The sequence below is a fragment of the Monopterus albus genome, unplaced genomic scaffold, assembly GCF_001952655.1.
Source record: "Monopterus albus unplaced genomic scaffold, M_albus_1.0 scaffold299.1, whole genome shotgun sequence".
NCBI classification, from domain to species: Eukaryota; Metazoa; Chordata; class Actinopteri; order Synbranchiformes; family Synbranchidae; genus Monopterus; species Monopterus albus.
This window is the reverse complement of record NW_018128179.1, coordinates 323931-349142: the sequence shown is the minus strand read 5'-3', so window position 1 is coordinate 349142 and position 25212 is coordinate 323931. Positions and strand designations below refer to the sequence as shown.

At 40.2% G+C, this 25212-nt stretch overlaps 1 protein-coding gene across 1 annotated transcript in view; it reads right to left on the bottom strand.

The window, feature by feature from the left end:
• Positions 1–25212, bottom strand: part of ncapd3 (non-SMC condensin II complex, subunit D3) — a 73912-nt gene that overhangs the window by 21468 nt on the left and 27232 nt on the right. Inside the window, 16 exon segments of the mRNA XM_020623432.1 lie at positions 2316–2426; positions 3800–4008; positions 9773–9906; positions 10130–10267; positions 12698–12777; positions 12995–13233; positions 13378–13473; positions 16912–17026; positions 18487–18594; positions 19728–19837; positions 19921–20018; positions 20127–20318; positions 20574–20794; positions 20963–21097; positions 21245–21318; positions 21487–21579. Of these exon segments, the coding sequence (XP_020479088.1) occupies positions 2316–2426; positions 3800–4008; positions 9773–9906; positions 10130–10267; positions 12698–12777; positions 12995–13233; positions 13378–13473; positions 16912–17026; positions 18487–18594; positions 19728–19837; positions 19921–20018; positions 20127–20318; positions 20574–20794; positions 20963–21097; positions 21245–21318; positions 21487–21579 (2153 nt within the window).

Sequence of the window (25212 nt, the reverse complement as noted above, 5' to 3'; positions counted from 1 at the left end):
TAGCAGCATAACTAAGGGAGGGCTCAGGGTCACCTGATCCAGCCCTAACTATAAGCTTTATCAAAAAGGAACGTCTCAAGTCTAGTCTTAAAGGTAGAGAGGGTGTCCGCCTCCCGAACTGAGACTGGGAGTTGGTTCCATAGGAGAGGAGCTTGATAGCTAAAGGCTCTGCCTCCCATTCTGCTTCTGTGGACTCTAGGAACCACAAGTAAACCTGCACTCTGAGAGTGAAGTGCTCTGTTAGGATGATAAGGCTCTACGAGGTCTTTAAGATATGATGGAGCCTTGTCATTAAGGGCTTTGTATGTTAGGAGAAGGATTTTAAATTCTATTCTGACTTTTACAGGGAGCCAGTGGAGAGAAGCTAATATGGGAGAGATATGATCTCTCTTGCTCGTTCCTGTCAGTCCTCTGGCTGCAGCATTTTGGATTAACTGGAGGCTTTTTAGGGAATTATTGGGACATCCTGATAGTAAAGAGTTACAGTAGTCCAGCCTGGAAGTAACAAATGCATGGACCAGTTTTTCAGCATCACTTTGAGACAGGATGCTCCTGATTTTTGCAATATTGTGCAGGCGAAAAAAGGCAGTTCTAGAGACTTGGGTTATGTATGATTTAAAGGACATATCCTGATCAAAGATGACTCCAAGGTTCCTCACAGTAGTACTGGAGGCAGGAGCTATGTCATCTAAAGTAACTATATGATTAGACAGAAGATTTCTAACATTTTCAGGCCCAAGCACAATGATTTCAGTTTTGTCAGAGTTTAGAAGTAAGAAGTTACAGGTCATCCAGGCCTTTATGTCTTTAAGACATGCTTGAAGTTTGACCAGCTGATCTGATTAATTTGGCTTCATAGATAAAGAACCTTCAAATCCCGCTCACCAACGGCTTTGGCACAGATAAGATTAATGTTCATATGTGGTGACTTCAATATAGATTTGTTAAATCCTAACAAGCACACAGGAACTGAGGAGTTTATTAACACAATATATAGATGCAGTTTATACCCAAAAATTACAAAACCAAGTAGATTAACAACCCAGCATGCGACACTAATAGATAATATATTTACCAATGTTATTGACAGCAAAATGACAAGTGGATTACTTATAAATGATATTAGTGAATTATCTACCAGTATTTGTGGTTTATGATGGCCAGTATAGAAAAGAGAGGCCAAAAACAAATCTTTTCTATAGGAGGGTGATGAATGAACATGCTGTAAGGAGGCTAAAAGAGGATTTTATGGGGCAAAACTGGGAATCAGTTTACAGAGAGGAAGACTTAGATAAAGCAAAGGAGCAATTTTTAAATATATTTAAGGAAGTATATGACAGGAACTGTCCTCGTAAGCAGTATAAAAACAAAAGGAATTACAGTGGGAAACCGTGGATGAGTAAGGGATTACAGAATGCATGTAAAAAGAAGAATGCGTTATATAAGAAATTCATAAAGGACAGATCAAAGAAGGCGGAAGAAAAATATAAGTCATATAAGAACAAATTAATTGAGATTTTGAGGAGATGTAAGAAACTATATTACTCTAAAGTATTAGAGGATAATAAAAATAATATGAGAGGTACTTGGAATATATTAAATAAATTGATTAGAAACAGTTCCAGCAAGAGTAACTGCCCTCAATATTTTACGGAGAATGATTCACCGGTTAATAGATTGGAGGATGTAGTAGATAAGTTCAATAGGTTCTTTGTGAATGTGGGTCCTGGTTTAGCAAGAAGCATTTGTACAGATGATACATCCATCACTATAAATAATAATACAATCGAAAGGAACATGAGTTCTATGTTTTTGAAGCCCATAGTTGAAAAGGAAATTATAGAGATAGTGAATAAATGTGGTAACAAAGCATCTAGTGATAGCGATGGTATCACTATGACAACTGTTAAATGGGTAATTGAGGGGATATGCAAACCATTAATCCATATTTTATTATTAAAGGAAATGCATGAATGCATGCTGCTGCTATTGCTGCTTCATGAGCTTTTTATCTGCCTTGCGGCAAGGTTTACCATACCCTAACATCAATAAAGGTTTTGAAAATTTTTGAAAGCCCTTGTTTATACTATTTTTGATGGTAAACCCAAAAGCTAATCTGTAACAAACAGTGTAACTCTAATTGCTAATATTTACATTAGCATAAAGATTGCTAATGCTTTCAGCACATGGAGATATTAAGAATCCTCTATCAATGATCTTTGTTGATGACACGTCATCATACTGTACACCCATTACCCTATTATTTATCACATGAAAATGTAGACATCCTCTACATGTCTGTGCTGTGGTCTTACCTGGAGGTAGGCCATAAGATCTCCTAGGACAGGAGAGCGATTCCGCTCTAGCAGGCTCTTCAGGCTGATGATGAGAGGAACTGTGTTCTCTATGAAAGCCTTCTTCTGGACCTGTGAATCAAAGCAGGAAACAGAGGAGTTGACTTGAAAGCACCATACAATTTCATAATCATTTTTAAAGCTGAGGTTGTAGCTTTGAGAAGTGAGTGGATTTGGGTAAAGAATTTGAAAAATGAACTTCCAGGTCTTTCCCTCTGCCTCTCTACTAAGCATCAGCACTGCCTCCTGCAGCCCCTGCTCTCTGCAGGGAGTGGGTATGATTTAGTTGAATTGAGGCTATTTTAATAAGACTAAACAATAGTCTTACAATAGTCTGTTTTCATATTGTGATTGGACTGTGGAGGATTAATTATTAAATAATTTTACATAAGCATAGCCCACAGTTTAAGCGTGAATGCAGGAAAACACTAGATACATACTACTGGTTTTTGTTTTTAAGAAATCAATGAGCAATAGTCCTCGAGCAGAACTGTGTTGCAAAAGTGTTGGCTTAAATTTTTTTTTACATTTAACACTGAAAGCCACTGTTATGGCTGAGTGGAATATACAGAAAGCTAAACCAACAGTGATGATAAAGGTAATTGGTGGGGGGGGCTCACCTCCCCACACTTTGAAAACCCCTGCAACAGCACATTAACAGTACAGTTAAATGATGGAACTGAGTGAGAAGTTATCGTTGTCTCCTACCCCACTGCTCTGTTAATGGGTCGAGTCATTTAGTGATAAGGGAAAATACTGTTATACAATTTGAGATGTGCCATATGATTACCTGCAGCGTCCAACCACTCACTTGCAGTTCTGGAAAGTAACACGTTACAGTAATGTCATTACGTTTTTCAGAAATGAATATGGTAAGGAATTACTTATTTGCTCAAAGGGGATTATTTGGGTTTCTCTCTAATAGTGTAAGGTGTAGGTATTACTATGTAAAGTTCCTTAAGATTTTTGTTGGCACTATACAAATAAAGCTGAATATAACTGAATTACAAATTCATGTTCAGTAACAAACCTGTCTTTGTTCAGTGGACAGACTGAGATATGCTAATGTTAGTTTAACACAGGGACTCCAAGCAATTTCATGTTGCCTTGCTCACTTGCTATCTACTTTTAGCTGATTTGCTAACTTTAGCCACAGATATTGTACATGTACAGTTAGACTGGGAAGAGTTGTCTATAGCCACTAAAGCTACGCTCACTGCCAGAGGGGTCACTAAATTCCTCCAAACTGTGGGCTGGATGTTTGTTTAAAAATCATTTTCTGTTTGTTCACAAAAAAGAAGATGTGGGACCTGGATTTGGACCTGTTTAAAGGTGACAGGGGTTGAGAGTTGAGAAACAGTAAATAAGAACATTGTTTATGATGCAAAGCAAAAGAAGGTAATTTTTAAATTCATAAAAGTTTGAGTAATTTGGTAATTGCTCACCTCAGACACAACCTTCTTCTGTGCAGCCTGCAGGACAGCCTTAGCCATGGTGGCCATGTTCTCCTCCTCTGGTTCCTCCCCTGCTGTGCCTCCTGATGGAGCACATACGGCCTGCAGCTTCATCTCCTTAAGACTCAAGATACTGAAGGTCTCTGACAAAAGTTCAGCACCATCTGCATCCAGAAGTAACTCCTCATCCGCAAAACATGCTGGTATAGGAAAAGGTAAGCAATTACAATAGATTTTTTTTTTCAGTTTAATGCTGCTCTAGGACCACAGCTGCGTTTCCACTAACGCACCCTGACGAACCACAGACCCAATATCTCCCTCAACCATCACCAAGCATAGCCTGTGGGGTGGGAGCGGACCGTTCTGCTTTGTTTTTCCACTGTATTGTCCCTCTGTAGGTCTCTGTTTAGAGGAGGGAGGGGCCAGTGCTCCTCACACACAGAGTGAGCTGTGTGTTGATATATGATGCTTGTAATGTGAATGCTTGAGGCATGAAGACAGACATTTATTCACCTGCAATTGCTCGGCTCCCCGTACCCTGCACGGTCCTGGTACTTAATTTTAGTACTACCTCCTGAGGGGTGCTGAAATTTAGCTCCCAGACCTTGCCTCCAAAGCTGAGTATAGTGGGAACACAAGCAGTACCTGTGACATGCATTAATTGGCTCAACGTCAGTCCCCAAGTGGAAAACCCCCACATGATTGATGCTTACTAATAGTCCAGAATTTACAATGAAAATGTCATAGGATGCTCAGATGTTCACTATTCATAACACACCCTTTAATGAAAAAGAGCCACAGCACATTTCATCGCTGAAGCCGTCACTAGAGAGAAAAAAAAACAAAACATTTAGATCAGATAGATCCGTGGTTTCACAGTGTTCACACTTAAAAGGGTCAATTTTTCAACACAGTATGTTGGTGGCACCCTGAGAGGAGGGAGGCAGTAGCCAGGGCGCATTTGTTAACTCTCCACCAGGGGCAGAAAATCCAACATGCAGGTCAGATGACCTGAATGTGTTCTACTGCAGGTTTGACAAACACTCCCCCCCCCTCAAGGTCCAGATGGCGTGACCCCCTCCTGCTTGAAAGTGTGCGCTGATCAGCTGGTCCCCATCTTCAACAGGTCACTGGAGCTGTGTGAAGTCCCCTCCTGCTTCAAATGCTCCACCATCATCCCAGTCCCCAAGAAAACCTCCATCAGTGGACTGAATGACTACAGAGCTGACAGCTGTAGTTATGAAGTCCTCTGAAAGACTGATGTTGGCCCACCTGAAGGACACCGTAGACCCCCTGCAGTTTGCCCACTGGGCAAACAGGTCAGTGGATGATGCAGTGAACATGGCACTGCATTACATCCTGCAACATCTCGACTCCCCAGGGACCTATGCACGGGCCTTCTTTGTGGACTTCATCTCTGATTCTCCATCCCGGACATCCTCCACTCCAAACTGACCCAGCTCACTGTGCCTGCCCCCACCTGTCAGTGGATTGCTAGCTTTCTGACAGACAGGAATCAGCAGGTGAGGCTGGGGAAAACCACATCCTGTACCCGGACAATCAGCGGCTTTGCAGCACTGTATCAGCAGTAAAGTCCTACAAATTCCTGGGCTCCACTATCTCCCAGGACCTGAAGTGGACGTCCAACATCAGGACCACCATCAAGAATGCACAGCAAAGGATGTACTTCCTGCTTCAGCTCAGGAAGTTCAACCTGCCTCAGGAGCTGCTGATACAGTTCTACAGAGGAATCATCGAGTCCGTTCTCTGCAACCAAACCGGACAAGTACAAACTTCAGCAGACAATCAGGACTGTAGAAAAGGTCATTGGTGTGAGCCTGCCCTCCATGGAGGACCTGTACACCTCACGGGTCAAAAGGAGGGCGGAGAGGATCATTGCAGACCCCTCACACCCTGGACACAATCTGTTTGAATTCCTCCCCTCTAGACGGCACTACAGGTAGTGTTGCTTTCGTCAACGAAAATTATGACTAAATATCGTCGTCAACAAACCTTTATCGTGTGACGAAAACGAGACGCAACGAAAATGCTGGTTATCCATTTTTTCTCATCTTTCAGCTGTTTCAGCAATTGATTTCAGGCATTTTCAGGACAATCTTTCAGCTTATCAGCATCCATACGCATTTACGACAGAAAATGCATTTCTCTAGTTATTGATGATCTCTCCTCGACCATAGCCCCTCTTACCTCAGGCGTTCCCCAAGGCTTGATTCTGGCCCTGTTATTCTTTTCTTTATATATGTCACCACTTGGTCCAATTATATCAAGACACAATGTCCATTTTCATTTTTATGCAGATGATGTTCAGATTTATGTGCCGCTGATACAATACGATTCTAATGCACTTGCCCGCTGCATAATTGTATTTACGATATTAAGCAGTGGCTATTGCAGAATTTCCTTCATTTAAATGAGAGCAAGACTGAATACATTGTTTTTAGCTCAGATCCAGCCACTGTTATATCAAGTTTAGGTGCTTCAGCCCCTTCATTTATGGATACCATGAAAAATCTTGGAGTGATATTTGACAGCAGCCTCAATTTTGATAAGCAGATCAGGTCCGTGGTTAAAACTAGCTTCTTTCACCTGGGACTCCTAACGAAGGTGAAGCCCTTCTTATCGCACGCAGACTTAGAAAAAACTATCCATTCTTTTATCACTAGGTGACTTTACTGCAATGCTCTCTATGTTGGAATCTCTCAGTCTCTTCTCCAGAAGCTTCAACTGGTCCAGAATGCTGCAGCTCGACTGTTGTCAAACACCCCCAGGTACGCCCACATCACCCCTGTTCTTCTCTCGCTACACTGGTTGCCAGTACAGTTTAGAGTTGACTTCAAGGTGCTACTATTTGTATTTAAGTCTATGAATGGCTTTGCTCCTCCATACCTGTCGGATCTTCTGTCTATTTATGCTCCGCGCAGAGCATCTGTCCTTGGTTGTCCCACAGTCTCGATACAAAAAATGGGGCGATCGTTCTTTTGCTGTACATGGCCCCAGACTCTGGAATTCTCTACCCCTGGAGCTACGGTCCATAACGGAGTTAGCGGCTTTTAAGTCAACTCTAAAAACCCACCTTCTTAGACAGGGTTTTGGTGCTTAACCCGCTTTACTTGCTCCGAAGGGACGTCTTTTAACTTGTTGCTTTATGCCGTTTGTATCCTGATATGGAAACTTTTTACTGCCACTGTTTTGAAAATCTGTGTTTTATTTTGCTTAGGTTTTATTGTTTTAGTAGTGTTTTTTATTAGTTACACATGCTCTGCTGTGAAGCATTCTGTGCTCCGTTGGAGTTGTAAAGTGCTATATAAATAAAGTTTTATTATTATTACTTCATATCATACTGTGCCAAATAAATAATCTGTTATACAGTACAATATTTGCTCAAAGATCTGTTAAATATGGTGTTGATTATTTTAGACAAAACATAGCTTCACTACTTGATTACATTTCAGATACTAATACTGTACTTTTAACAGCACCACATGTATTTAACCTTAATTAGTTTTCTGAACTAGAGGAAAAAACAAAATACAGTTCTAAGACTTTATTTAACCCTGGTGGGAAATTCACAAGCTACCCAGCAGTATCTAAAGTACTTCAAATTATAAGTAACTTCAAATAAACTTTTTGCATCCCTCCTCAGGCCTGCAATAGCAAGGCGCTACAACACCTGGCTGACCAGATACCTTGCATGGAACTCAAACATCCAAGCTCTTGACTCATTGCTTAGAAGATTTTAACTGAGCAAACCTCACCCATGAACTGCCCAAATACAGACAACATGCCAGTTGTCTCACCAGGGACAAAAACACACTGGACCACTGCTACACAGCAATAAAGGACACCTATCACTCTGTCCACTGTGCAGCCTTGGGACTCTGACCACTGCATGGTCCATCTCCTCCTGACCTACAGGCAGAAACTTAAAGGTGCAAAACCTGTGGTCAGTGAAGTGAAGAGATGGACGAGAGGCAAAGTCAGAGCTGATAGTCTGCTTTGACTGTACAGACTGAAGGGTTTTTGAAGCTGACCCCCCGTGATGATCTGTCAAAAAGATATGCATGGCCTCTTTCAGAGACAAAAGAACAGAAAGAAACCAGGCCCAGACAGTATGACTTCATCCTGTGCTAATCGGCTGGCCCCCATCCTCAGACTTATCTTCAACAGGTCACAGGAGCTGTGTGAAGTCTCTTCCAGCTTCAAAGGCTCCACCATCATCCCGGTTCCCAAGAAACCCTTCATCAGTGGACTGAATAACTACAGACCTGTCACCCTGTCATCTGTAGCCATAAAGTCTTTTGAGAAACGAGTGTTGGCCCATCTGAAGGACATCGTGGACCTCCTGCAGTTCGCCTACCAGGCAAACAGGTCAGTGGATGATGCAGTCACATTGCATTATGCAACACCCCGACTCCCCAGGGACCTATGCACAGGCCCTCTTTGTGGATTTCAGCTCAGCGTTCAACATCATCATCCTAGAATCCACTCCACCCTCACCCAGCTCACTCTGCCCGCCCATACCTGTCAGTGGATTACCAGCTTTCTGACAGATCAGAGGCAGCAGGTGAGGAAACCACATCCAGCATCTGACTCTTGCTTCACGTTTCTGACTATGGAACTACCAGAGCTGGTTTCTCAGTGGATGTGTTGCTGAGTGGCGAAAATCGATTAGAAACATGTACAGGCTGGTGGTGAACCATGGGTGTTTGTTTTGAGCTATGACTCTTGCGAACCCAGCCACCCTGGTGGTGTCCCAGCTGCACAGGACATTCTGCTGGAGGTTGGCTAGCTAAGGTAGAGCAAGGTCTAGGAGGATCCACACTGGCTACATGGGCCTTCTTGGCTAGGCTATTTTCCATGTTGCAAAATTGCACTTCCAATTTAGTTAGCTTCGCCTTCACTGCTGCTACAATCTGACATTTTTTACAAAAACAATTATTAAAGGAGGCAGAGAAAAAACTAAATGTGACACCCAGAGCAGAACTTGGATAGCTACCAAGCTAGCGTAAAGTGAAATTTGAAATTAACAATATATTTTGTAGTACAGGTGGTTTGAATAGTGCAGGCATATGTTACACCTCAAAAATGAGTTGATGAGTATAAAAGATAAAAGTACAGTGAGGAACGGAAGTATTTGAACACCCTGCGATTTTGCAAGTTCTCCCACTTAGAAATCATGGAGGGGTCTGAAATTCACATTGTAGGTGCATTCCCACTCTGAGAGACAGAATTAAAAAAAAAATTCAGGAAATCACAGTGTATGATTTTTAAAGAATTTATTTGTCTTTCACTGCTGAACATAAGTATTTGAACACCTGAGAAAATCAGTGTTAATATTTGGTACAGAAACCTTTGTTTGCAATTACAGAGGTCAAACGTTTCCTGTAGTTCTTGACCAGGTTTGCACACACTGCAACAGGGATTTTGGCCCACTCCTCCACACAGATCTCCTCTAGATTTGTCAGGTTTCGGGGCTGTCGCTGAGCAACACGGAGTTTAAGCTCCCTCCAAAGATGTTCTATTGGATTCGCAGGGTGTTCAAATACTTCTGTTCCTCACTGTAATCTGGAGATAATCCAGTAACAGGCACAGCATGCAGCACATGGACGGTAAACAGGAAGTTTAATACACTTACCGCAGAAACAGGAACAGCACACCTTCAATTAGTTTTCCAGTTTATACATTATACTGTAACACATGCAAGGGTGGCCAATTGTTGGGGCAGCGTGCAACTCTGAAGAGGCAGCACTGTATGTACGACTGTCTTCTAGCTTGGATTGGTGTTCAACTTTGATTTATTTATTGATTTTTTTTTCCATGTACCTATAGTTTTGATTAGTGTATTAATATTTGTGAAGTAGTTTGAGTTACTACAACTGTATGAACTGTGCTTTACAAATAAATGATTGGGGTTTTTTTTCCAGTTCTCACACACATGCTCACCTAAGACATTCTGATTGATCTTGTGTGTAAGAACAAAGCGCTGGGCATCTGTGAGGTACTCCAACATGAAGCGGTAGATCCGAAAACGCTTCTCACAGTGCTGAGAACCTTTCAGGGAGAACCGAACCTTTTCCCTGCAAATAAAAAAAAAACAAAAAAAAAAAAAACAAAACAAGAAATTAGTCAATGGATTAACAAAAATAATAGAATTAACTTTGCAAATTGTCTTTGCATGAACTTTAAGGACATACATCTATATATTGTACTCTTTTAGTATGTCATCTTTAAAAAAAAAAAATACATAAAAGAGAAATAAAGCCAAACATTAAGAGAATTTATATCCCCAAAGCTTCCTACCTCTCGCTTTGAGGGAACTTGTTGTAGGTCTTGTGTTTGCTGTAGGAGTTGAAGTGGAAGATGCACTCAATGAAGTGCTGGCTGAATATTTCTGTGTTCTTCTTCAGCAGCAAGTGGAGCAGGCAGTATTCACACAGACTAAGACAGGAAACCAGAGGTGCTTGGGTTTAATATTATAGTGGCCGACTTTATTAATCTAAGGTACTGTATGTGTTTTCTCATCTGCGTGCAATGTGCAGTGCCTGGGGAGAACACAGTATGAACTCATTTGGCAGGTAATATGCTATGAGTGATATGGAGAAACTGTCTGTGCACAATAACATGATCTTTGGTTTGAACATTACAGTAGTGATACAAAGATTTAGGTATAAACAACATCACTATGTGCTTATGTAGACTAGCAGACCAAAAAAAATAAATAGGCATATTGTTGGGAGCCCCAAGAAAATATGAAGTTTCAGATCCTCTCTATTGTGTGCATCTCCCCTTTTTCTCTGTGATCATAAACATGAATAAATGCAAATTATGAATTAATTGTAATTACAAGATAAGTCCATTAATCCTGGTGCTGAGCAATGTCACTTGAGTATTCTGCATGTGATTATCTTGAAACACAAACGGTGCCTCTTTTCAACCATAAGGTTGAAAACAAGCTACAACAAAATTTTCATTAAAAGTTGTCTTCCAAGCTTTACCCACAAATACACACTCACTGGACAAGTAACACTGGTCTCTGCACAGCTGGCTACGAGACCAGAGTATAGGGACCATCTATAAAGTGCCAGAAAAGCCATTATGATGATGCGTCAATGCAGCATCTAACAGTTGGCTATTACCTCTTAGCCTGAGGAGCTCGGTAGTTAACACATGCTGGCGGTGGATGAGTGTCTGTTGGCAAAGTTGAAATTATCACTGCGCTGTAAATTTACACTTGTTTAGGGCATGTTTTGATAAATCACCCTGACTGGCTTTTTACTCGCAATCGTGGAGGTTTTACTGCATGTACAATAGAACGTAAGTGTTGCCACCTCAAGTAATACATTTCACCTGCTCCCACTCTCTCTCTCCATTTTCAGCTGCTCTCTGCCCCTTATGTCCAGGAGCTCACCACACAACATGAAGCGGAGAGGAAAACCTGCCACACAAACACCAACACCATATTTTCTGATCTACTTATCTCACTCCCTGGTTGGTCTCTTTGAGCATGGAAAAAATGCTACCTGTCCTTACAAACTGAGAATCGAGGAACTTCGTATCTGTGCGCCCAAATAATTTTTCACATTCGCACACTCAGATTTTTACTTGCATATGCGAGTGAAATGCTCATACTGTAGAGCCCAGTCTATAAAATCATTATAACTAATGACAATTCACTGCACTATGAGGACAAAGTAGGAGGACTGGTAAGATTTGGTGTAGAACAATTGTGACTGATCATTGCCGTTAACAGGTTTTGGCTTTGCAGTAATCCGCCTATGTATTCATTTGATGTTTTGACCAGATTCCTCATGCTTCAAGGTTTGGTATACATTCGAGCTGGGAACATAATGAAAGGATGGTTCAAAAATATAAAAAAAGTTCATCAAATCCTGTTTAATCTTTCATATATAAGTGATAATCACTCCACTGAGTGGGCAAGGCTACAAGTGAATGCTACACGCAATGCATTTGTTTGATATTCTAACATACGTACATACTGTATGTTGTGTTTCTCCCTTTCCTGTACATGGGGAGACTGAAGTGAAGACATTCCTGAGAGGGAAATGGTAAATGGTCTTATACTTGTACTTATACTTGTAGTGCTTTACAATGCTTTGCAGCACACTCAAAGCGCTTTCACACCATTTGCCCATTCACGTTCCCACACACACCAGTGACAACTGGAGGTTTAGTATCTTGCTCAAGGAGAAGCCGGGAATCAAACTGCCAACCTTGTGGTTAGAGGTTGACCCATTCTACCTCCTGAGCCACAGCTGCCCCTAAAAGTCTGGTCCGGAGTCTGGTTTGGTTTTTTTATCCTCTCTTAGAGGACAATGGAGGGGGTTTTCATCCGTTCCGCTGTCGAACTTCCCTCTGGGCAACAGTCTCCATTTAGAAATTGCTGCTACCATGAAACCAGCATTACCCAGAAGGAGGGTGACTATGGTCTATTTCCTGGTTAGTAAAGATGGAACTTTGACAATGCAGGGGAACAGGTCTTCATCCAGAAATACAGAGTGAAGTTTTACAGCCTCAAAGTAGGGAAAATATATAGAAAAATGTGAGGACACGGCATATGATCTTACTATTATTAATCATTAAGGATATCACAATCCAGGATTAGGTTTTTTTTTTGGCTCAAGTACTGATCCAGTTCCTTTAATATTAAATATCTGCTGATACCAATTCCAGTCCAATACTTACTGTATATTTACCTACACTAAGTGTTCATTCAATATCTGACTTACTGAAATAGGTTTTATTAGCTTCAATTATTGATATGAATGAAAGAATAACTGGGAACTTACAGAACTAAACAGTCAGAGGGAATTTACGTCATCATCATCATCTATACAAGGTGTGATTTACCTTGCAATTGCAGGGTCTGGGTCTACCAGTGACACCACAAAGCGAAAAAAGAGAGAGCCCTTCCATTTTACAAATTCCTCCTAGAAAAAAAAGAGCAAAAGCAACTCTTTAGAAGCATACTGCACTACAAGGTTCCCAGAGAAGTGATGCTGGGTAGACCAGAATGTAGAAAATCACGCTGGATGTCAAATGCTAGTCTTTTATATTACCCTGTTATATTTTTTTTAATTAAATCAAAATGACTATTGTTAATTATTTTAACTTCATTTTCAGCCTGCAGTGTAGAAGATTTTTCACCTGGATAAGGTTGGTCAGCATGATAAGAGTCTGCTCTCTGATGACAGCTTCACTGTCTTGTAAACAGGCGGAGATGTTGGGGATGTAGTGATCCACGATGTTGGTGTATCGAACACACAGATCACACATAACCACCACCACACTGCTGCGAACAGCAACTTCCGTGCTCACCTCCAGCTCCCTAGCAAAAACTGGCAAGTACTTCTGGACTAGTTTATCATGCTGCAGACACAGTTTACCTGAACCAGATGCCAACAAAGAGGAATTAAATTATACATTAAACATTTGCATGGCAGTTAAAGCTATCCATTCACCATTATGAACAGTCTGATTTAATCATTCAGACATTACTGAAAAAGACAAAAACTCTAAGGACAGTTTACCTAAAGTGATGACCCCATGGGCTCTGACTCTGGAAGGCAGAGAATTTGGTCTGAACTGGGATAGAGGTATTGAGGCTGGAAGCTCCTCCTGGCAGTCTGTCAGCAACAAACATATGAAACAAATCAGACATGTCAACCATGTTACCACAAAATATACTGAATCTAATATTTATATTTTCCTACAGTAAATGTTGATTAAATATCGGAACTACTGAAATTAATCTGGCCTACTGTATTTTTCAGGAGCTTCTTGATCCAAATACTGGATCAGGCCCTTGTTCCAAAATATTAAGTTTATTAGCTTAAATTACTGATATGAATCAAAGAATAACCAGGACCTGGACAACACACTCTTAGAACTACAGATTCATTACATGAAAGATAAATAGAAAATGCAAATTCTGAAGAAATCACAGTGGGATTGCCACCTGCTGAAACAGCTTTAACTAAACTGCATTGCTGGCTGCTTCACTGGAAATCTTAATATATCCTTTAGAAGGCCTACAATCACTGTTCAGAGTACCATTACCCATGTTATATGTCTGTGTGTGTGTGTGTGTGTGTGTCAATCCCACCTCTCGCCCAATCTCATGGTTGAATTGGCTGAAAAGCTGCTGCCTGAATGTTCATTGCATTGATGTATTATTTTTAAATAACAAATTCACGTTTATATTTTAAATATTAACACTTTTGAGTAAACAAGCACAAAAGCCCACCTGAAGACAAAACCATTACTTAAGACCAGTGTCAACCTTTATAAAAATAAAGTAGTAAGCAGATGTTAAATTAACTCTGATGATGTCTAGAATAAATGACACAAATACCCGAACATAAATTATATGTACATGTATCCAATTGTTATTTATGCAATTAAGTAACAGCTTCTATGATGGTTTCATTCCTGTAGTCGAAGAACTTTATCAGAAACACCTTTTCATTTGACTGTCAGCAACTACAAAGTAACACCAGTCTCACAAATGATAACTAGAGAATTGCATTTTCTGAAGAAAATGTGTATGGATGCTGAGTGCTGAAAGATCGCCCTGAAAATGCTGAACATTTTGACACATGAATGGTTTTGAAGAGCTGAAAGTATGCTGAAGTAGAATTTTCCCATTCATTTGAATGGGGCAAGATTTTCAAAATAAAGCTAAATATTTAAAATGTATGAAGTTTAGAAAACTTCTGAATAATAGTATGAATGTCCTTGAAGAGCTGAACATTTTGATAGCTGAAACAGCTGAAAGTTTGCTGAAGTAGAATTTTCCCGTTCATTTGAATGGGGCAAGATTTTCAAAATAAAGCTAAATATTTGAAGTTTAGAAAACTTCTGAAAAGAATCATGAATGTCCTTGAAGAGTTGAACATTTTGATAGCTGAAAGTATACTGACGTAGAATTTTACTATTCATTTGAATGGGGCAAGATTTTCAAAATAAAGTTAAATTGTTTAAAAATTTGAAGTTTAGAAAACCTCTGAATAGAAGCATGAATGTCCTTGAAGTGGTGAACATTTTGGTAGCTGGAAAAGCTGAAAGTATGCTGAAGTAGAAATGTCCCATTCATTTGAATGGGGCAAGATTTTCAAAATAAACTAAATATTTTAAAAATCTGAAGTTTAGAAAACTTCTGAAGAGAAGCATGAATGTCCTTGAAGAGTTGAACATTGATAGCTGAAAGAGCTGAAAGTATGCTGAAGTAGAAGTTTCCCATTCATTTGAATGGGGCAAAATTTTCAAAATAAAGCTAAATATTTTAAAAATTTGAAGTTTAGAAAACTTCTGAAGAGAAGCATGAATGTCTTTAAGGGGCGGAACCTTTTGATACCTGAAATTATGCTGAATTAAAATTTTCCCATTCATTTGAATGGGGCAAAATTTTCAAAATAAAGCTAAATATTTTAAAAATCTGAAGTTTAGAAAACTTCTGAAGAGAAGCATGAATGTCCTTGAAGAGTTGAACATTGATAGCTGAAAGAGCTGAAAGTATGCTGAAGTAGAATTTTCCCATTCATTTGAATGCGGCAAAATTTTGCTGAAAGACACTAAGGCCACGTTCACACTGCAAGCTGAAGTGACTCAAATCCTATCTTTTTGCCCAAATGCGACCCATATCCGATTTCCTTATGACAGTGTGAACAGCACGAATCCAATTTTTTCACATCCGACCCAAGCCACTTTCATATGTGGTCCTAAATCGGATACGTATCCGCTGTTTTGCAATGCAACTTCAGTCTGAACGGCCAGGTCGCATTTCATGCGATTTTTATATCATTGAAATGCGACAGACATCACAATTCTGCGCTGGAGGGGGTGAGGGGTAATAAAAAAAATGGCAGACAACGGTGATTTAGGTGGTGATAACGTTTCCCTTGTCACTCGGAAATTATTAATGAATCCTGTGTCCGTGAAACCCCTCTGTTGAACCACAATTCAAAAGCAATGACTGATTTTCATTAGTTAATTTTCAGTACATTTTTATTTATTACTACTTTTGTCAGTTTCACATTATTTCAGTGAGCACTGTGTGTTTCTCTTTGTTTAACAGAAGGGTACCAACAATTTTGTCCACATCTGTATCACCTTGCTATCTCTATAACAAGTTAGCAGGGTCCAAAGTGTGAGATTAGAATTCAAACTGGACAGTACAACAATGGAAGGAGACCGTTTAATTTTAGTGAGTTTTCCCCCTTCATTTCATCTTTCTGTAATAAAACTCTGTAGTTCTGACCTCATCACTTTGCATACTCTAATGAGTGTTAGAATTTCTGAAGAAACCAGATCAGAATAATAAAATATACATTATCCTGACAAATTAACAGACTAGCACCTTGACGGGTTTGTGCTGGAATCACTGGGCGATGTGGTTCTTACTCAACATATCGAGCCTGATCACAGATACAGCATATAGGCCTACATTTACATGCCACATGATAATTTTATGTTATACAGAGAGGTTTAACAATAGTTTAGTTGGCCCTCACTGATATAAACAGGGTAGACCAAACACCAGAAACCCCGCTCTGTATAATGCAACAGCAGCACAAACTCCAGCCTTCAAAATGATAAAACAGTTGAATCAACACCTCTCTGAAACAGTTTGATCACAAATTGAACATTGTTACCTTCATGAAGGAGGACTTGCTGTAAGGCTGATGGATTAGCCTGACATGCTTTTAGCTAGGCTGTACTTCATAAACGGCCGGCAAAAATAACCAAACACTTTCTGAAAGTACATTTGTAAAGCTACAGTTCCACAACCCACAGTCCCGCACTCCATAAATGGATCCAAACTATAGCTGAATGATTTATAGTTTTCAAATCAAAACTGAAATTTAAAAGAATTTTCAAATCACAAAAGTTGCAGTTTAAACTGTTATTAAAATTAGTTTTTTTTAACACTACAGATTCTAAACAATCTCAGCAGCGTCCCCACATGCTTCAAGGGCAAATAAATAAATACACTTAAGTTAAGGGAGACTAACCAGAGAGTTCATCAACAGAGAAAAGGTATTTCAGATCTCCATCTTCCCTACCTGCCAGTTTGTTAGAATGTGTTGTGAGGACAGATTCCACCAGCAGTACCGTCCTTTTGCCAACCTTGGTAGGACAATGAAGTGACACTACACCCAGAGTGTGGAGGTGTTTTATCTGGAAGAGAGTATATTTTGATGCCTGGTTTTGACAAACTGTAATGTGACACTTTGAGTACACCCATATCAAGCCAGCAAAATTTGTAAACACCATGTCTTTACCAGTTTCAGCTCTCCATCCAGACTAAAATGGTGTTTTTCTTCCCAAAATGCAACTTTTCCAAACTGTCGCCAAAGTACTGTATCTAAATATCCAAAGTATCTAAAACTCCAACTTGATATTTCAGTGTGTACAGGAAAAAGTGGCTCCCAATTTGTTTTAAAATTGATTTTAAGTTATTGGTATTTGTTTTTAAGGCTCTAAGGGGGATACCTACTAAACCATCAAACTTGGAAAATATTGCGGCATCACAATTTTTCATTTTAACGGCATATTTACCAACACTGATGATGTGAATGAGCACTGGTAAGGACGTGCCTGTACTGTGTACAGGTGGATCGAGAGGGACAGTAGACCGAACTTCAATATGGTTTAAAAAAATCAACAAACTTATTTTGTTCAATCACTTTTCAATTTTAGCAGCAGCTAATGAAAAGTAGGTGATTAAAGGTCAACTCAATACAGGACAAGAGGAAGCAGCAAGAGGGAATTTTGTCTATTCATGAGGCAAAGGCAGGAAGCAAGTCATTTTGAACAGGCAGGCCAGCTAAAGGCAGAGAGAGATTGGCAAACAGGAAATCAGCTCATAGTTCCTGAGGAGGTAATCAGCACTTATGTTGTGGTCAGAAACACACCGGACTGTGTATTTTGCTGAGCTTGCAGTTCCCTGGGAGAATGCTGTAGATATAGCTTATGAGAGGAACAATGTGAAATACACAGAATTAGCCATGGAGGCAGAGGAGCGTGGCTGGAAAGTTAGAGTCTGCTCTGTGGAAGTTGGGATTTGTAGCCAAGTCAGCTGCGCTAGTGCTAGTGACTGTCCGGTAACAGTTAGCCTGAATAGGTTGTGGGTGTAGGCGGGGGGGGGGGTTCTAGGACACTGGAACACACTGTTGAGCCTTCTCTGTGTCATCAGCCCAACTCAAAAAAATAAATAAATAAATAAACACAAGTTAGTGAGTGGGTGCCCATCTGATGGCCCTGTAGACTTGCCTTCACTTCTGCACCCACACAGAATGTGCATTGGTGATGATAGCTTATTGACTCATTGGGGCTGTTAGTAGTGTATTCTTCTTTTGTTTGACAGTCTTGGTAGAATAGTGCTAGAAATATGGATAGTGCAGCACCTACACATGCACCTGCTACGGACAGCAAACAGTGCTGTCCATGGTTCTAAATGAATGAACTGAGCTGGTTACTAGTCATGCATCTCGGTCATAACATCACATCACCCTACATTGCTAATCTTGTTTTAACATGAAAATATCTTGTAAAAATGAGAAAAACAAACAACCGAAAGCTGACTTGAACTGGCAGAGTACAGAAAGTGTGATTATTAATAAATGATTATTTCTCACCATCAGCTCTTCATTGAGGTTCTGGGTTCCCTTTTCACTCAGGATGGTAGTGGCTAAATAAGCCTCACAGGCTGACACCAGCTCACCACAGTGCTGGTTCAAAAAAGCCTGAAGAAGGAAAAGAAACTCATATAATATGATGTAAACTAAAGGGAAATGGGGGTGAGTCACATTAAATAATGATGTACTGTAGGACAAATGTAAGTAATGGACAGTGTATTTTAGGAATATTTTTATCACTAAACATTTATAACTTGACCTTCTCTATCATGCAGGAAAGCAGTTTAAACCAAACTAACTCTGCAAACATTTTAAGAAGGCATTTTCAACTCAGAGCTAGCATATGTAACTTTTCCTTTTTTTTTTGTTGAAATATGCTCCAACATATCTTTATGTGGAGAGCTGCTGTCAAAAGCTTCTTTGGTCCAGACTCATTGAACAGCCTGGTAGAAGTGCAGAAATGTTCCCTTCAAGTTTCTAAGCAAGCCTCACCCTTCTAACCAGTCAGAGAAGAAAAAGGTCAGGTATGGGAGCTTTCAATGTTAATCAATACATGAACATGCTTCTGGTCTACTATTCCTCTTGTAATGAGGCCTCAAGCTAGTATTTCCTGCTGGAAGATATCTTTACAGGTGCCTCACAATTTAGCAAGCTCTTGATTCCTGCATTATCTGAGACAGCAAGCACAACAAGGATGTAGGTAGGTGCCTCATAATGGAACAGAGAGGGAGAGGGAGGGGTGAGATTTGCAGTGCTATGCTCTCCAGCCTCACAGCAACAGGAGCTTGATTCCAGAATCTGCATATAGTAGCTTTAAGACTGTACAATTCATTTCATTTGTATAGCGCCAAATCACAACAAAAGTCATCTCAGGGCACTTTACAAAGTAAGGTATAGACCTTACTGTATAATATTATAGAGGAAAAACCAACAAATCCCCCTTAATCAAGCACTTGGTGACAGTGGGGAGGAAAAACTCCCTTTAATGGAAAAAAAAAAACAAAATTTTTATGACTTTACTCATTTGGTATTTCTCATCTCTTTAAATTAGCCTTTGGGCTTGAAACCGATAAAAAAAAATTATGAAATAGCGCATAAAACATGAAAAACATTTATTTTGTCACAATTTTACAAACAGACCTATCCTCTGAAGTTTGGTGGTGGTGGGGGTTTTCTGCCTAACATTTCTAACTATGAAATGCTGCTGTATACTGTGCAAGTGCCAAGGTAAGACCTCCAACCTGAGTTTGTTTGATGTCTTCACTGTGGCCAAGTTGATAAAGAGTGTCCACAGCAGCACTGATCACCTCCAGTGACAAAGTAAAAGTCTTCAACCTAGATATCAGATCATCTGGAGAGGGAAGGCTGAGAAATGATAACAGTTCTAGACCGCTTCTGTGAATTTTCCCATCATCTCATTGCACAATCACTTACCAACTATCCTGTCTTTGGTATCCTTGTTCAAATGTGTGGCGATATCCCCCATCACACACAGGATGTGACAGCAGGTTGTCACACTTATGTCCTTTGAACTAAGAGCAAAAATAAGTAAATAATACATCTAGGAAACAATGGATTCTCACCTGAAAATAAAACATGAAGTAAAAGTAAATGCTGTAAATGAACAGTGTCCCTCTCACTTGACCATGGTGTCCCAGGCATCCAGAATCTTGCTGAGGGGCAGCTTGGGGGACGAAGTGACAGCCCTGGAAAGAAGCAGCCAGGCTCCAGCAGCATGATCAGTCTCCGTGTGTGAAATCAGGTTGGTTATGAATGTCTGTGTGAAATTCTTCTGGTTGGACCAGATGGTGAAGGCTCTACTAAAATATCGGCTGGAGACCCAGTACAAAAACAGTATCAGAAACAACAGTGGTGAGGTAGTCATGATAAAAATAACGAAGCTATTGGAAGTTGCTATAAAACAGTTTTAAAATAGTAACGAGTATTTTGTGCTAACATTTAGCATTTGCCATGTATTGATTATTAAAAATCTAATATCAAAGTAAAGCACTACACAAAAATTCTTCTGCACAACATGCTCTTATTTGGTTTGAAACACAAACTTGACTGAAAGTAGTTAGTCCAACCTCACACTCCGGCACTCATGACAGAGCATTCCCAACAGGTCCCATGCCAGTCTCTGACTGGCATCGATGTGGAAGGTGGCAGAGTACGGCTTGACCTGGTTGAGCAGCACCTGGCCCAGAGCCTCCAGGGCCTTGTCCTGCACTGTGCTCTCAGAGTCCACCACAGCTGGAACCACACCCTGCAGCCATGTCTTCTGCACCACATTACACTCTGGTTTAGCCTGATGGTCAGAGGAAAAACTATATAAGGTTAAACAGTTTATTGCAAAATGTGTAAAACTTTGGTTTGGACAAGTAATCAGCACACAGATTGTTACTTTATGCAGAATTCTTTATTTCTCTATTTCATGCTGTTACTGACACTAAACTGACAGCACCATCAGACTCACAAAGAGCAGCTCTCCAACACACTGCAGGGCCTTCTTCCTCACAGACACAGCAGGATCTCTGCAGCACTCTGACAGGACAGCCAAGTTGTCGCAGCTAATGGGGATCACATTGTGTTTGAGGAGACCCACCAGGGCCTTTGGAGGGACAGCAGACCAAAGAGCATTGTTATTTGCCACAAACATACTTCCCAGAAAGCCACTCAAGGGTGAAAGGCATGTACTGGTGACTGATCTGTTATGGTACTCATTATCATGATTGGATTTGAAACAGCTGTCTGGTACCTGGAGTGCCGATCTCCTAACGTTTGTCTTTGAGTCTTTTAGACGCCGCAAGAGAAGAGTCAGGTTCTCTTTTACTGCATTGAAAGCATACAATAAATCACATCTTATTGAGTCAGTCTGAACTTTGAGCATACAAATTATCTATACATAAGAAAACGAATGCTTGCCGTTTAAAAAAATCTACCCAGTACCAAGTGCATGTAATAAAAGTAATTTGAATGACACACTGAGGTTGGTCTCACTTTCACAACTGGAGCCATTAGTGCTGCTCAACTCCACACTCCTAAATGTCAAAGTGCGGTAGGTTTTCTGAGTCTGCTGGGAACTGAGACTTCCTGAAACACATAGATACAACCATCACTTTAAACATGCACTACAGTGAACCATGCATGAGTATCACATTCCACTACTCACTCTCTACCAAGAGGTGGCACTCCAATGCTTGATCACATTTTAAAGCAACAATATGTAACTTGGCAGAGTGTCTCCCCCTACAATTGCTGAGTGCAATTGATTTGTACCCAACCATCAAATGCTGGTTGCGCTTTCACCCCTCCTCATGGACAGAGATACATGCGTATAAGACAAAGTTGTTAGTGAACTGGGAAAGACAACGAAAGGACAGCAATGTCACAGGATTTTATTTATTTACTGTGACACTGAAAATGAACAGTCATAAGAATAAGAAATAACAGCTTTTTGCTTTATTGAAATACTGCTTGAATTTTCAAAGCTTGTTCAGCATTTGAATGTGGATGTGTGTAATTCAATGAAACTAGTTGACATCATATAGGGTAATATTGCACATTGGGCAGTGTAATTTATTGCAAGTTAACTGAGACGGGTTTGCTAGGCTGCAAAGGCTTATTTGGCGTGACAGTGACAAAGACTAAGCAGACTCTGGCGAGAGATGAATTTATTTATTTGGAGGACTGAGGTATACAACTTTTTACACCTGGAAAAAAAAAAACTACAAATCTCACTTCTTTTTCCTCTTCTTCTTGGCTGTCACTGGGCCCTAGTGATGCTCTAGTTCTGGGGGTGTGTGTTGTGTGGAGCACGTTCTTTACATGCTTTGGCTGGACAGATCACAGCCACATAAACATACTGTACATCTATGGGCCAGATGTCTTCTGACTGTATGCTGAACTACAGTATGTACTGCTACATGTGTGCTCTAGTCCACATCCTGTTGCACAACTTGGGGGACGAAGTGACAGCCCTGGAAAGAAGCAGCCAGGCTCCAGCAGCATGATCAGTCTCCGTGTGTGAAATCAGGTTGGTTATGAATGTCTGTGTGAAATTCTTCTGGTTGGACCAGATGGTGAAGGCTCTACTAAAATATCGGCTGGAGATCCAGTACAAAAACAGTATCAGAAACAACAGTGGTGAGGTGGTCATGATACAAATAATGAAGCTATTGGAAGTTGCTATAAAACAGTTTTAAAATAGTAACGAGTATTTTGTGCTAACATTTAGCATTACAATCAAAGAAGGTGATTGTAGAAAGCAAGCAAGTCCAAACTCCCAAGGACAGGAAGATGCTCTCAATGTGCAACTGGAACACCAGTATCCTTGCTGACAGCTTTGACACCTAGCTTGGTCTAGTAGAAAATGTTTATTAAATTTCCAAACTAGCATTACTGTGATAGATTTACCACATATTCACAATCTAAGTAGTTATATTCTCACCTAAAAAGAATATGAGAGCTCAATAAAGGCCCAGGGATTTGTCTCTGCATGTAACAATACTGAGCTAGTGGAAGGGTCTGGTGCCGTAAAGCAAAATGCAACTATCGCGTGAGGTCTCAGAGATAGACAGTGATCCAAAGTTATATAGTGCATCAACAGATGATCCAGGCACGCAGTGGCAATAGCAGAGATGCCATTCAGCTTATTAGAAGTCAGTCTATCATCAAAATGATTGAGTTATTTTCATGTCAAAGTTACATATTGTTGCTTCAAGACCCATGTACTTACTCTGAAAACACATTTATACATCCATGTAGAGATTTTTAGGTTTTACTTTGTGAAGCCTTCCTGCAGAAATCACTATTGCAACCGGAATAAAACAAAACTGAAAGCAATTGTGACATTTGTTTACAGTTTTGGCCATTATTTCTATGGGCTATAACATTATACTCCTGAAGTCAAACAGCAGCAGTCAAACTAGGGCTGCAACTGCAATATCAATTAACATAATTTTAATTTTGTTGAATCATTGATTCATCATTTGCTTAAATATCTAGTTTTGTCCAGCCAACAGTCCAAACCCTACAGGATTCAATTTACCAAGAAAGACAGAAAATTCCCAAGTCAGAGCCTGAAACCATCAAAGTATTGGCATTTACTTTAAAAATCCTATGTCACATCATTTTGCTAAATATAATTTGTGCAATTACAGGTGGGTGGGGAAAAATCGCTGACTCAGGGGGAAACCTATTTGATTGATGTATACCTGGTACTGAATTAGAAAACAGATTTTCAACCTTTCCTCACTTTGACAATTATACCTCCTTAACAGGACTGCATGATGTTGAGTTCTATGTAATACTGTATTTGGTTATACTCTATTTGATATTGTTTTATTATCTTTATAATCGAGTACTTGTAGATCATAGATCCTTGTACTGAAAGTGAGCACATTTTAAACTAACATCAGTCATATATATTAAACCTAAAATAATTTAAAAAATAAAATAAAACATTTCTCAGAATGACTGGCAGTCACTGGTTCTTAAAGGATAACTACACATCCTCATTCTGCTCTCCTATAATATTTTTTAAAAAAGTAACTGAAAAGCAAGGAGCAAAGTGTATGGGGTGTGGTCTCATTGCTATGTAATGTGTGACAAGGAGGGTTAAAGGACATAGGGACACTGACCACTCCTCACAGTAGCGAACAGCCTTGAGAAGCTGCAGTGGGAATATCTTCTCTCTCTAGCAGAGAAGAATCTCATGGTTCGTTGACAGTCACTAACTGCATTGGTGAAAGTCACCAATGATCTCCTCCTGGCCTCAGACAAAGGACTTGTCTCCATACTTGTCCTCTTAGATCTCAGTGCTGCTTTTGACACCATTGGTCACAGCATCTTACTACAGAGACTTGAACATGTTAATTGGGATTAAAGGAACTGCACTAAGTTGGTTCAAATCTTACCCATCAGAAAGATTTCAATTTGTTCATGTTAATAATGAATCTTCCACACAGACTGAAGTTAGTCAGGGCATTCCACGGGGCTGTGTTAGGTCCAATTCTTTTCACTTTATACATGCTCCCTATGGGCAATATTATCAGGAAGCACAGCATAAATTTCCATTGCTATGCAGATGATACTCAGTTATATTTATCCGATCAACTGGTCAAACTACACGCATGTCTTAAAGACATAAAGGCCTGGATGACCTGTAATTTCTTACTTCTAAACTCTGACAAAACTGAAGTCATTGTGCTTGAGCCTGAAAACCTTAGAAATCTGCTGTCTAACCATATAGTTACTTTAGATCAGTGGTCCCCAACCCCCGGGCCGCGGACCGGTACTGGTCCGTGGATCAATTGGTACCGGGCCGCACAAGAAATCATTAATTATTTCCGTTTTATTTATTATCTGAGTCTGAACGATCTTTTATTTTGAAAAATGATTGCATTCTCTCGGTTACATCTCGGTCACTTGAGCGCCAAAACTGGCTTACTTGTGGGCATAGTCAGCCTGCTCAATGAACTCAATCTGTCACTTCAGGGGAAAATGACAACTGTCTTCAAGTTGGCAGATAAAGTAGCTGCATTTAAAGCCAAACTGGATTTGTGGGGACGGCGCGTCAACAGAGGCATTTTGGACATGTTTCAAACATTAGCGGGGATTTTGGGTGAGACTGAGCCTGAGCCTTCACTCTCCCAGCTGGTGCACGATCACCTGTCTTTGCTTATAAAAGAGTTCGAGCGCTACTTCCCAACCACAAAGGACCCA